The sequence below is a fragment of the Pelobates fuscus genome, chromosome 1, assembly GCF_036172605.1.
Source record: "Pelobates fuscus isolate aPelFus1 chromosome 1, aPelFus1.pri, whole genome shotgun sequence".
Classification (NCBI taxonomy): domain Eukaryota; kingdom Metazoa; phylum Chordata; class Amphibia; order Anura; family Pelobatidae; genus Pelobates; species Pelobates fuscus.
In genome coordinates this window covers 478,561,470-478,575,116 of record NC_086317.1, presented here as the reverse complement: position 1 = coordinate 478,575,116, position 13,647 = coordinate 478,561,470, and the positions used below count along the sequence as shown (strand labels likewise).

The 13,647-nt window shown below is 39.0% G+C and overlaps 1 protein-coding gene across 1 annotated transcript in view; it reads left to right on the top strand.

Moving 5' to 3' along the window:
* Positions 1-13,647, top strand: part of LOC134585707 (serine/threonine-protein kinase N2-like) — a 68,087-nt gene that overhangs the window by 37,082 nt on the left and 17,358 nt on the right. Inside the window, exons 2-9 of the mRNA XM_063441166.1 lie at positions 659-746; positions 1,680-1,810; positions 2,491-2,668; positions 4,638-4,781; positions 6,956-7,059; positions 10,380-10,523; positions 11,071-11,146; positions 11,434-12,048. Coding sequence (XP_063297236.1) covers positions 659-746; positions 1,680-1,810; positions 2,491-2,668; positions 4,638-4,781; positions 6,956-7,059; positions 10,380-10,523; positions 11,071-11,146; positions 11,434-12,048 — 1,480 coding nt within the window. The remainder of the gene's footprint in view (positions 1-658; positions 747-1,679; positions 1,811-2,490; positions 2,669-4,637; positions 4,782-6,955; positions 7,060-10,379; positions 10,524-11,070; positions 11,147-11,433; positions 12,049-13,647) is intronic.

Here is a 13,647-nt window from a genome sequence, read left to right as displayed (position 1 = left end):
CACACACAGCACAGCTACATACACTGTACACACAGCACAGCTACACACACTATATACACACACAGCACAGCTACACACACTATATACACACAGCACAGCTACATACACTGTACACACAGCACAGCTACACACACTATATACACACACAGCACAGCTACACACACTATATACACACACACAGCACAGCTAAACACACTATATACACACACAGCACAGCTACACACACTATATACACACACAGCACAGCTACACACAGCACAGCTACACACACTATATACACACACACAGCACAGCTACACACAATGCTACTGCTAGTAGTACTACTGCTAATACGTTTACCATAACGAGAGCTTATAGCGCAGTTAATTGGCCGACAATGTAACAATATTAGCTCTCCTTTTGCCATTGTTTATATATTGTGTCCGTTCTGAAAATGTGAAATAATTTGGTGGTAAAGAGGACATTTTGTTAAATTCCTGTATAAAGACCAACACTAGAGGAGAGGGGAAATTTAAATGAGCTTAATGGATAATAAAAAATTAAACGTAGCTCATACATACACTATGGGGGTGGGGTATGTGAATTGGGTTAATTCATCTAAAGGTCCAATTTCTGTTCATCTTAATTATCCTTCTCATTTTACTAATGACTTTTTCAGGATCAGAAACATCTTGGTGATGCTCAGAAAAAGCTCCAAGACTGTAATAGAAAAACAGAATTTCTCCAAGAAAAATCTTTGGATAAAGGTAAAGGTCCGGTGATGTCATATGTACTGTGTATTTTAAAGGAATATTAGTGTGTAACAATGATAAAGTGTCTTTAATTTTTGAGGGGTTTTACCTCGGGAGCTTTATTTTTTTTCTGTCACATGGGATCTGTTTTGGGTTGCATCTGCTGCTAAATGTGGCAATATATATGTCAATCCCAAAGAAATGGTGTGCATGAATTTGGCGTCTGTTCCACTCTCTTATAGAAAGCTATGAGAGAGCTGTGCATTTTCCATAATCCTCTGCACACCATGGTTTTATGACGAAACATATAGCGCTTGGAAGTGGGAGACTATAAGCATGCATGATGCAGCTGTGGTTCAGATCGTATTTGTTATATCTTTTGCAAAAAAATAAGTCTCTGACTTAACGCAAAGAAATTCCTTGCATAAAGTTTTATAAGATGAGTTCTTGCATAATGAGACTGTCCCTTTAAAATAGCTAGTGTACGAAACAGTTCACTGAGACATGAAGATATCTGCACAGACACTTTATCCAATTTTCCAGTTTTGTACAATAATAACACGGGGAGTTCAGCTTATTACAATGGCGGCAGAGGGAAATGGCTGAAAAAATCTGACTCGTTAGTAGATCTGATTGGTGCATTCAAACAATCAGAATACAGATAGAATTCAAAGCATGGTCAGTGACCGATAAAATCCACAGCAGAGAATAAACCCATGGAAGCCCCCAGCAATGCAACAATATATCGAGAGACATAACTTTGTCTATTGGGAATTCAAAGAGAATTTTAAACGGTTTAGGCCATAATACAAAACTAAGATAATTTTTTACAATTTACTTATTGCGGAATATAAGATTTACTCGACAGTCCACACTTTAGTAACAGAACTACCATGTCAAAGTAAAGCTTACTATTCTTATAATCTGATGTTTTATTTTTTCTCTTAGTAACACCTGCAATAGGTCCATTGGAGCAGCACATTGAGGAGTTGAGCCACCGTTTTGTGATTGAGCGTGCCGTGGCGGAAGGAGCCAAGCACGCCATCAAGGCATTACAGCCCGGGAAAGGACTTGTTCAGGTTAGTTATAAAGGGTATTCTTTTACCCATTTCATCCCCAGAGTGAATAATGTGCTTTAACGTCGCTAGCCAAGTAGCCATGGCCACTAAATTCTTCTGAGACTTTAATTTAAAAAAAAAAAATTTTTGTCTTTGATGCAATTTGTTCTGCGTTTCACTCTGTCTCCATAATGTTTCACCCCCATTAGTTTTATTAAAAACTAATAGCACGTTGTTGTATGTTCTACATGGATCTGACGTTATATCCGTGGCAATCCTAGATAATCAGTTGTTACTGGTCTTTGGTTTTCGGTTCAGCATCTAAATTGTTCATGGGAATTCAAATCTGAATTACAAACTGAGGCAAACGTAGACACGCTGTGTCTACAGCGATGTTCAAATTTTCCCAGATTAGCTATTTTAATTTCAGTTCTGCTGCTCAGATTTCAATTTGCTACAATCCAAACGTTAGTGATTAATCCTGTAGAGTTTTATTGTAGAATTATAAACTGTTTATGAAATGAAATGAAAGTAAAATGAAAGTATGACAAACACTGTTAAGACTTGTGTGTGTCACCTTGGATATCAACTGATGTTGGACACCACCTCCCAGATGTTTTTGCCAGGAAATAAAGTCCATTGTTTTATTTAACTTTTTTGCTTCTTTTGTAATATTCAAATTCTTCCATATCTTTTAACAGGCTCAAGCAGCACTACTCGAGTCAAATGAAAAGCTGGACCTCCTCAAATATGCCTTGGAAGAACGAGTTAAAGAACTTCCTGATGGCCATCCTAGGAAGGGTATTACCACCGAGGAGCTGTCCCTTGACTCTGTGCAGAGCCAAACTGGAACAAAACCCCAGCCCATAGCACTAACAGGTACGTTCTTTTCTATCTGAAATATCTGTCAGTCAGTGGCAGAACTAATTTAGACAGGGCCCTGGTGCAGGAATGTTTTTGTGCCACCCTATTGCAAGGATGGTCAAAAGGTTGATCCCCATCTGTAATACAAGTCCCACAATGCTTTGCCAGCTGGGGACCTGCCATTTGCACATCCTTGCAGGGTTGTATTTAGCACTGAGCAGTGTTTGTGTGTTTTTGTATGGAGTGTGTGAGTGAATGTAGGGGTGTGTTTGTATGTGGTTTTGACATTTGTATGCAGATGTGAATATGCATGTAGTGTTGGTTTTTCATGTAGAGGTATGTTTATATATAATGTTGGTGTTTTAAAGGGACTCTATAGGCACCCAGACCTCTTCAGCTCATTGAAGTGGCCTGAGTGCATATTCTCAGGTCCCTTAACCCTGCAAAGTTATTATTGCAGTTTTTTAATAAACTGCAATAATTACCTTTGTGGGGTAACTCCAACTCTAGTGGCTGCCTACCAGACAGAGACTAGAGGGACTCCTGAGTCGTTAGGCGACTTCTGGTAGCCTAACTGATGTTGGGTGTCCTCACGCTATGCATGAGGACATCCAGCGTCACCCCAAACCCCATAGTATAATGTTTTCCTATCGGTGAAGAACTAATGCGAGCGCAGCCGTTCCCACACATGCGCATTAGGTCTCCCCGCCGACGTCAGCAGAGGCGGAGGCAGGAGCAGAGGTGGAACCCCTTCTGAACCACTGGCGGGGCTTGACATAGGGGAGCACTATAGGGAGCTTATAGTGCCTGGAAAACAACTTTGTTTTGCCTATAGTTTCCCTTTAATACAGAGGTGTGTTTGTAGGTAGTGTTGACTTTTGAATGCAGTGTTGACTTTTGAATGCAGGGATGTATTTGTGTGTAGTGTTGTCGTTTGAATGCTGAGAAGTATGCACATATAGCCATACACTGTCACACACACACTGATACACATATATACATGCAGATAAGCAGGCACACACATTGACACACATGCAGATACACAGACACACAGATACAAACACTGACAGACATGCAGATTTTCATACACACAGAAACAAAAACACTGACACACATACAGATATACAGATACACAGAAACAAACACTGACACACATACAGATACAGACATACAGATACAAATACGGATAGGTACACAGACAAACGGATACACACACTGGACACATACAGATAAATAGAAAAAACATAAAAACACACATACAGACACATTAGCTGGTTAAAATATTAGCCACCCTCTGGTTCCCTACCTTTTGAGTGCAGGAGGGTGGTTTTGGAAGTTAAGGAATTGCTCTTCCACCCTCCCCCTCCCCCCCCCCCCACCGTCTAAATAACAATGTATAATTATCTGAATATTTTTAGTAGACATATTACTGAGGATTTGCCCATTCCCAATGTTCTCATGAATTCTGTTTTGCTTTATTTGCATATTTATAGGGTTTCCATAAGTCTGAAGGTTTATCCAGATGTGGTCCCCTTTAAACTTGTATAGTATGGACCTGTTAAAACTCTGTTTCTGAATTACACATGTGTGCGATACAACTCACAGAACAAATCGTGAATGTTTCCCCCTAATTGCTTTAAATAAGCTAAACCTTGTTTGAGGACTGAGTAGGGACTACCTGAAGCTACCAAGTTTTTGTCTGTTTGTAAATTGAGTTTCAGTAATTTGACATTCTGACAGAGACGTAAAAGCTGCCTAATTGTTGTTCTGACCAAATCGTGTTCTGCTTAGAACAACTATGAAGTTCCCTTTAACAAAATAATGGTATGCTAGTTTGGAAAGATGGTAGTGGTGGTGGGATCCAAGAGGGAACCCAATATTATATTGTAGGACATTGGTAAGAATAGAATGAATATGTTCTTGTGATGACGTCAAGTAAAACTCTAATAGCCATTCTTGCAATGTTTATTCTATTGTTTGACAGGTACCCTGGAAGTGCGACTCAAGGGCTGTCTAGATATTATGGAGAATGTACCTGGCAGACTAAAGGACCTGTCACATGTTATCCCTGGCAGGAATCCACGTAGAGGAAGATTCTCATTTATGGACAAAATAAGAAGAAACAACCGTGTCGGCATTCTGAGAGTGCAAGAGACTGGTAGCTTTTCCAATACAGTGATTTTTCTCTTACATTTCCCATTATGTGTATAGTGATGTTCAAAAACAGTGCTCAATAGCTGGGGTTTCAAGCATTTGCCACCGGCAATTGTTGAATTGTATTTCCCATTAGGAATACATATTAGTATCTGATAGAATTCCCTGTCCTGCACAAAGACCCTACAAATGAACCACGATTCTGAAAACATTGTCAAGGAAATCAGTTGTCTAATGGATATTTCTGGATATTTGAGCACGGTTGCTTTATTTCCACCAATTATTTTAAATATTCTAAATGGAGTGACTCTAAACATCAACAGTGAAGGAAGCTAATCAACAGACGATACCCGGACTCCTTTCCACATTGTTGGTTTCCAGTGTTTCTCTGGCTCTTTGACTTTACCAGACCAAGACTTAACCACCACTCACAACCCTACTATGACTACGATCAACTGAACTTTCCTGATTATTTGTTATGCTGATAGCATTTGTGATTTTCTGTGAATACAATGAGTTGCTTTTCTCCCATTACCATTCCACTTCCTTTAAAATTGTATGATTCCTTTTTTAATGAATATATATATATATATATAGGACAGTGACATGTGGTATATTACATTAAACTATTATGTGTGCCTTTAAACTCTTAATTGAAATTGAAGTTGAAAAAAATCACAATACACATTCCCATATCATACATACTGCTGCTTTACATCCACTAAAATCTGTCGATTCAGGACCCCAGCCTGCTAAACCTGCTTTAGATTTCAATAGAAATTGGCACTTTTATAAATTCACCTTGCTATGCCCACTCTGTTTCGGTCAGACAACCGATCCTGTTACTTCCTGGTTTGTTTAGTTCAGTGGAGATAAACTTGTGAAGCAGCAATTGCCCAGAGCACCTGCCTTGCAAAGACGTCTCTTTAAACTGCATTGGGAAGTCTGTGATTGGACAGCTACAGAAAGTCTGGGCGGGGTTAGAAGGGGAGGGCTTGTAAAGGCTGCTGCCAATAGATCTGCATGTTTTTCAAGCTGTTTCAAATATTCCCTCTATGAAAAATGCATACTGTAATTAAATGCTTGCATTTATTCATGAGAGTTTATCTACTAAACAGGATTTGTTTTTTGTTTTTTTTTGTATTTTTGAAGCGGCATGCCGCTTTAAGGATCTAACAGTAAAGACAGTTAAACACATCCAGTTTAATCATCAGTTACTTTCATTGCATATCATCAAATGATTACTAAAATTCTCAGTTTACGCATATTATGCCTCAAGCCATCTGTATGTCAGGGGGAAATGAGACGATGGCCCATGCTTCACATATAACTGTGAACACATTGCACTCTACCATTGCTGTTGGGTGTATTCTCAAATAAGGTAATCTTGTGGTACCTTATCGTTTTCCAATACTATTTACCTATCAACAAACAACCTTTAACTTCCCTTCTCTCTACATTTGCCATATTCAGGCTAATACCGACCCTGTTGTACCATAATAAGAAATTATTAACATTACTATCCGCAGCAGCTCAAAAACAATATTTTAAATTGATAGACAGCCACAATGACCTCATTTAAAATCAAACTCTCTTACCTGTTCCCTATGATTTACTTACACACACTATCTTAGTGAAACAATTCTGTGGACAAATCTGGGGACAATATATACCCACACTAGATTTAACCACCCAAAGGCAAATCAAACTACTCTAGAATATATATATCTTGGTACAGGGGCCAGGGCTAAAGTGGTTGCGGAGGGCTCATTATACAAACACCATTATCTACATTTTCTTCCAAAAAAGACAGAGGATAAGAACACAATTTTCAACATATTTTTTAGTTAATAAGTTATTGTGTTATTTTATTTTTTTACATATATCTCCTGGCTTATATTTAGACCATGTTAACTGGCCACTACAAATTTGTCCAGTTTTGTTTTTAACAGAAAACAAGAGAATGCACTACCCAAAAGACATCAAACTCCTAGATCTTTGGTTAAAGATAGCAGAGGCAACTTTATCCTGTCATCTGTGTGTTGACCATTGCCGTGTGTTGATTCTATTCTCAGTTAGAAATATTCTTTATGATAAAATACTCGTAGCCTTTTAAGCTGAGTTCATGAAATTTCCTTACAGGTGAAGTCTGTGCTCAGTTGAAGATTGACCACATTTTAAAGGGTTCTACAAGTTGGCAAACTGTGTCTAATCAATCCTGGGATGAAATGTTTAAACTGGATTTGAACAAGGTACGGATGTGTTTAAACCCAAGTATATTCACCCTAGAAAGGGACATTTTGCAGAAGGATTTGCTGATAGGAAAAATAAAGGAAAATAGTAGCAAAAAAAGAAACAAACAACAAAAATGTTTTGTTGAACGTTTTCTTGTTATGCGAATGTCTCTATCGTTTTTTTTATGTTTTGTTAGTATCAATATTACATATTCCTTATTAACATCCATTGGTAGCCAGAGGAAGAACTCCTAATAATTTAAAATTTGCGAGTCCTGTAAAGGGTTGTCCTGGTCAGTTTGATTGGAAAATAAGAAAAGGGCATTTAAAGCATTTAAATCGGACAAATCAGATTTATAAGATATAAGGAAGCCAATAATGCTTGCAAAAAGGCAATTAAAGTGGCTTAACTTGAAAATGAGAAATTGATAGCCAAAGAATCCAAAACCAACCCCCACATTTTTTTCAAGTACATCAATTCTAAAAAAAACTAAAAATGAAAGTGTAGGTACACTGGAAACAGAGATGGGTCTATTAGTTAATGAAGACCAGGAAAGGGCAGAAATTTGAAATAAATATTTTTCTTCAGTATATATTAATGAGGATCCTATGGCAAGAGATATGCAAATGATTGCTGCTAAATACTTGCAAATAACTTGTGATTGGATGACTCGAGACAAGGTGCTACAGGAGTTAAAGAAAATTTATGTAAATAAAGCTCCGGGGCCTGATGGTATTCAACCACAAGTACTTAAGGAGCTAAGTGGGGAAATAAGTGAATCTCTGTATTTAATCTTTCAAGATTCTTTTGTTTAAAGTATTGTACCGGAGGATTGGAGGAAGGCAGATGTTGTTCCTATATTTAAAAAAGGTTCAAAATCCTTGCCTGGAAATTATAGACCTGTGAGCTTAACTTCTGTGACTGAGAAAATATTTGAAGGGCTATTAAGGGATAATATTCAGGAATTCATTGGGAAGAACTTTGTTATTAGCAACAATCAGCATGGTTTTATGAAACATAGGTCATGTCAAACTAACCTAATTGCATTCTACAAAGAAGTAAGTAGAAGTATAGATCAGGGTGTTGCAGTGGATATGATCTACTTGGATTTTGACAAAGCATTTGATATGGTTCGTCACAATAGGTTAGTCTTCAAACAAAAATAAATTGGTCTAGATGAATATTCTTGTTCTTGGGTAGAACATTGGCTTAAGGATAGATTATAACGAGTTGTCATTAATGAGAATTTTTTAAGCTGGACAAAAGTGGCAAGTGGTGTTCTTCAGGGTTCTGTTTTGGGACTACTTCTATTTAACATATTTATAAATGATCTTGAAATAGGCATTGAAAGTCATGTTTTAGGGTTTGCAGATGACCCAAATCTTTGTAAAGTAATAAAATGTGAGCAGGATATTGCTTTGCTGCAGAGGGATTTAGATAGATAGGGGGACTGGGCACTAAAATGGCAGATTAAATTTAATGTAGAGAAATGCAAAGTAATGCACTTCAGGGTCAAGAATGCACAATCAACTTACACCCTAAATGGTAGTGAATTACGGATAACCACACACGAGAAGGATTTGGCAATTGTTATAGACAACAAATTAGGCAGCAATATTCAATGTCAATCTGCAGTTGCTAAGGCCAGTAAGGTTTTGTCATGTATAAATAGGGGCATACATTCTCAGGATGAAAATATAATTTTGCCTCTTTATAAATTGCTGGTAACACCACACCTTGAATATGCTGTGCAATTTTGGGCACCTGTTCTAAAGAAGGATATCATGGCAAAATTGATAAAATGAATGGAGCATTTTAGTAATGACGAAAGGTTAAAATATTTAAATTTCTTTAGTTTGGAAAAACGGCACCTGAGAGGGGATATGATAACATTATACAAATATATTCTGGGCCAGTACAAACCATTGTCTGGAAATCTATTTATAAACAGGGCTATACATAGGACATGAGGTCACGCATTTAGGCTGTTAGAAAGGAGATTTAATCTAAGGCAAAGAAAAGTTTTTTTTACAGTAAGAACTATAAGGATATGGAATTCTCTGCCTGAAGAGGTGGTTTTATCAGAGTCTATACAGATGTTTAAACAGCAATTGGATAAATACTTCCAAAAATATAACATACAGAAATATGATTTCTAATTAGTGGGCTAATAGCTGCTTGATCCAAGGAGACATCTGACTGCTATTTTGGGGTCAAGAAGGATTTTCTTCCTAGTTTGTTGCAAAATTGGAAGTGCTTCAGACTAGGTTTTTTGCCTTCTTTTGGATCAACAGCAAAAACATATGTGAGGAAGGCTGAACTTGATGGACACAAGTCTCTTTTCAGCTATGTAACTATGTAACTCGTATTTCTAAACCTTTTAGGACCTTAATGTGTCTTCAGCCAGTTAAAATTTAGAGTTGTTAAAGGACCACTGTAGGCACCCAGACCACTTCAGCTCAATGCTATGTTTCACTGAGGGTTAATCCAGCCTCTAGTGGCTGTCTAACTGAGAGCCGCTAGAGGCGCTTCTGCGATTCTCACTGTGAAAATCACAGTGAGAAGGCGCTGGACGTCCATAGGAAAGCATTGAGTAATGCTTTCCTATGGGCGGTTTGAAGGCGCGCACGACTCTTGCCGCGCAAGCACATTCAGAGCTGATGTCGGCAGAAGGAGGAGAGTTCCCCAGCGCCGAGGGAGCTGGAGTAAAGTAAGTGGCTGAAGGGGTTTTTAACCCCTTAAGCCCAGCGGGAGTGGAACCCTGAGGGTGGGGAGGACCTAATGACCCTATAGTGTTTTTTTCTGGCACTTTAGGGGTCCTTTAATTGTTTGTTTTTCTTTCTCTATAAATTGTTTGAAGATGTTCGATAACATTACGGATATATTGCATATTTTAGTTATTTGGTAGAAAATGTTTGTCACTAGGGCTTTTTGTTAAAGGAATTCTGTCAAGCATTATGTAACAGTTTTGTTTAATTGTCACCACAAATGTGCTTGTATGTTCTGTACATATGACCTGGCATGAACTGGGATCGATCTCTCAAACCGAGCAAATCCTGCCATGTCAGGTCCACATATATGGCGGATTAGTAGTGTGGATAGTGATGGAGCAAAAATGTAACATTTTAAAGAACTTTACATTTCTATATTTTCAAACTCTATGTATTGATGAAAAATGTTTTTTCTTTAAATGTGAAAATAGTAAATGTGTTTAAAACATGTGAAAATGGTTGCTAATGGTCAGAAAAATACATTCCTAAAGAAATAGGTTTGTTGAAGAAAACCTTTTTTCCATTCTTTTTTTTTTAAAACGATTACTTGTATAATTTCTACGTAGTCTCGAGAACTAGAATTATCATTGTACTGGCATGACCGGAGATCACTGTGTGCCACCAAGACTCTGAGGTTAGAAGAATTTCTGGTCAACCAGAAACAGGAACTGTGCCTACAGCTGGAGCCACAGGGCATCCTTTTCATCGAGGTGAGGAGTGGAGAACTAGTCTAGGAACGTTATCAATTTATATTTATTGGCTTATTTTAATTTAATAATACTTAAATAAAAAGTATGATTCAATTACACAATTTTGCAATTGAAAGCTAGTGAAATTAGTTTTTCTACAATTTTACAAATTTAGTGTACAAATATTGAAGCACTATGAAGTCTATTGACTAAATATCTCATTGTTACGAACTGTAAACATAATTAATTAGTCAGCTCTAGTCACATTTTGGCTTTTGAACTCAACTTTGTGACTCGGTTTTCAATTCACGCCATTGAACCCCTACATACATATAACCTATTCCCTATGTTAATGCTCATAGCATCTTTACAATCTTTACTTTTCTAGATAAAGGACACTCTATCAAATGATTAACTTTTTAGCTAAACGAATAGCTTTGCTTAATGTGATCAGCTGTAGAAGTGCATTTATTTTCCATTTGTGTGTCTGTTTATACGTTGGTGTGGCACAATGTGGATATTATGATTTACTTCAAGCAGTTAACCCTTTTGGTTTGTTTTGGAATAGGTGGCATTTTCATATCCTTTACCCAAGAAAAGGACCACATTTCAGAAGCTTAAGAAGTTGTTCTCCAAAAAAAAAGGTAATTCTATGTTTAACATGTCTCATAAAAAAATATTATTATTTGGTTACTAACAAGAGGTGGACCCCTGTACCTCAGTATTGGCCCCCAGCATTATAGGAAACTTCAAACTAGTCATCCAGTGTGAATGGACTTTCATTCACTTACCTGTGTGGGATTTCACAAGTTTCATTTTCTTGTGGGCCGTCAGATTAATGTATGTGCGACCATTCTAACATCCATAGTGCATTATCGATCTCTGTGTATCATATACAATACTAATTTCATGTTCTTTGCTACCTTTATAGGAAATACCATCCATCCAGCTGCAGACATTAATGCAGTAAACAAATCTCTTCCGTTGTCTTTAGAGGACACTGAGAGTGTGAAGCCATCAACACCAGCTGTGGCTGCCTTAATGGAAGATGCCATCAAACCATTGCCAGAGGAAGATATCATTATTGACCCTCTTCCACTGCGGGTAGCAGACACTAACAGCTTGGAGCTACCACCACCAGCTGTCACTTCCTTTACAGAAGACATCATTCTACCATCTCCAGAGGAAGATAATATTATTGATACCTTTCCATTGGCGGTAGCAGACACTGACAGTTTGGAGCTACCACCACCAGCTGTCACTTCCTTTACGGAAGAGATCATCCTACCATCTCCAGAGGAAGATAATATTATTGATCCCTTTCCATTGGCGGTAGCGGACACTGACAGCTTGGAGCTACCACCACCAGCTGTCACTTCCTTTACAGAAGACATCATCCTACCATCTCCAGAGGAAGATAATATTATTGACCCTCTTTCATCAGCAGTAGCAGACGCTGACATCTTGGAGCTAGCACCACTAACTGTCACTTCCTCAACAAAAGAGATCATCCAACCATCTCCAGAAGAAGATATAATTCTTGACCGTCTTCCATTGTCTGTAGTGGACACTGATAGCTTGAAACTATTACCACCAGTTATCACTTTTGTAGCGGAGAGCCGATCTTGCACAGCTATTCTCCACTAGAGATTCCAGTGAGGCTCAGGAACAAGGTGATGTTAAGTCCATAGGCAAGGTTTCCAGCAGGTAAAGTAATACAGCAGTATCCCCATCGCAATCCCAATAACTGGACGACACACAGTTTCAGGAGTAGACTGACAAGCTTTATTCCACAGTTCCTTATAAAGCCCTCTCCCATGCAAGGGAGGAGGTTCTATCACTTAAGACATTATCCAATCTCTAAGTAGTAACCTCCCACAGATCTCCTCCCCTCCTCTAGCATCATAATCCCCTTATTGTGTACACAGTTTTCCCCGAGTTTTGGATGTACCCTAAATACTTGGGGTACATCCACAAATCCAACATCCCCAGATAGCTCTATTCTGGGGGACCAACATACTTAAAAATTAGCCCATTCGGATGAATGGTTCGTGAGATATGGGGTTCCAAAGATTTGACCGACCGCATGGGTAAAGTATCCGAAAACAGTTCCATGCATTTTGGCCCTGCGGTCGGTCACAAACAAGGGAATGAAAACAGGCGAATTGCCTGTGTTATAGAGCCTGGAGAGGGTTTGAATGAATTCCCTTGTTTATGGGGCTCTTTCTACCGAACGGCGGGTCATTCGGTAGTTTCCATACGAATTTCTGGAAGTATGGAGGTCTCAGCGGTGTTTGCCTAGTCAAGTGTCCGATTTTAGTTCCAGACACTCGACGGCAAAACACCGCTGTTCGGTAGTTTAAGATGGCCGCCGCCACGTGTTTGTTTCCCGAATGGCGGCCACCCAGAGGACAAAGACCACACTGCACTGATTGCCAATTACCTGTTTGCAACATTGTTGCAAACGGTAATTGGAGGCACACTCATTCCTGGGTGGTCTGGTTGTTCGGTAGTTTCATTCCCTTGTTTTATTTGAATGATTCTACCGAACAACTAGATTCTTTACATACATTTAACTGTCATTATACCCGGATACCATGCTTTCTATACATGTACATACACATTAAACCAGCCATATGACCAAATACACTTATTCTCATACATGTCGTGGGACAGCCCGGTACCAATCCGCTACACTGCTCCCCCTTGCCCACAAGCCGGCATACACAGTCTGATCCAACACGGATCGGCTTGGGGATGTCCGGGGGCTCACGGATCATTTCTCTAAGTCAGTTTGTCTTGACAACCCGTCAGCATTTCCATTCTGCTTACCCGGCCGGTACTGGATATTAAAGTCAAAAGGCTGTAGCGCCAAACTCCAGCGCAGCAGCCTGGCGTTGTCTCCAGCCACCCGGTTCAGCCAGACTAACGGGTTGTGATCCGTGAGCAAGGAAAAGGGCTGTCCATATAAATAGGGTTGTAGCTTCTTTAGGGCCCACACCACAGCCAGGCATTCCTTTTCGATGGCGGCGTAGCTTACTTCTCGAGGTAACAGTTTGCGACTGATGTAAGCCACTGGATGTTCCCCGCCATCGGCCCCGACTTGACTCAGTACTGCCCCCAATCCAAACATAGAAGCGTCTGT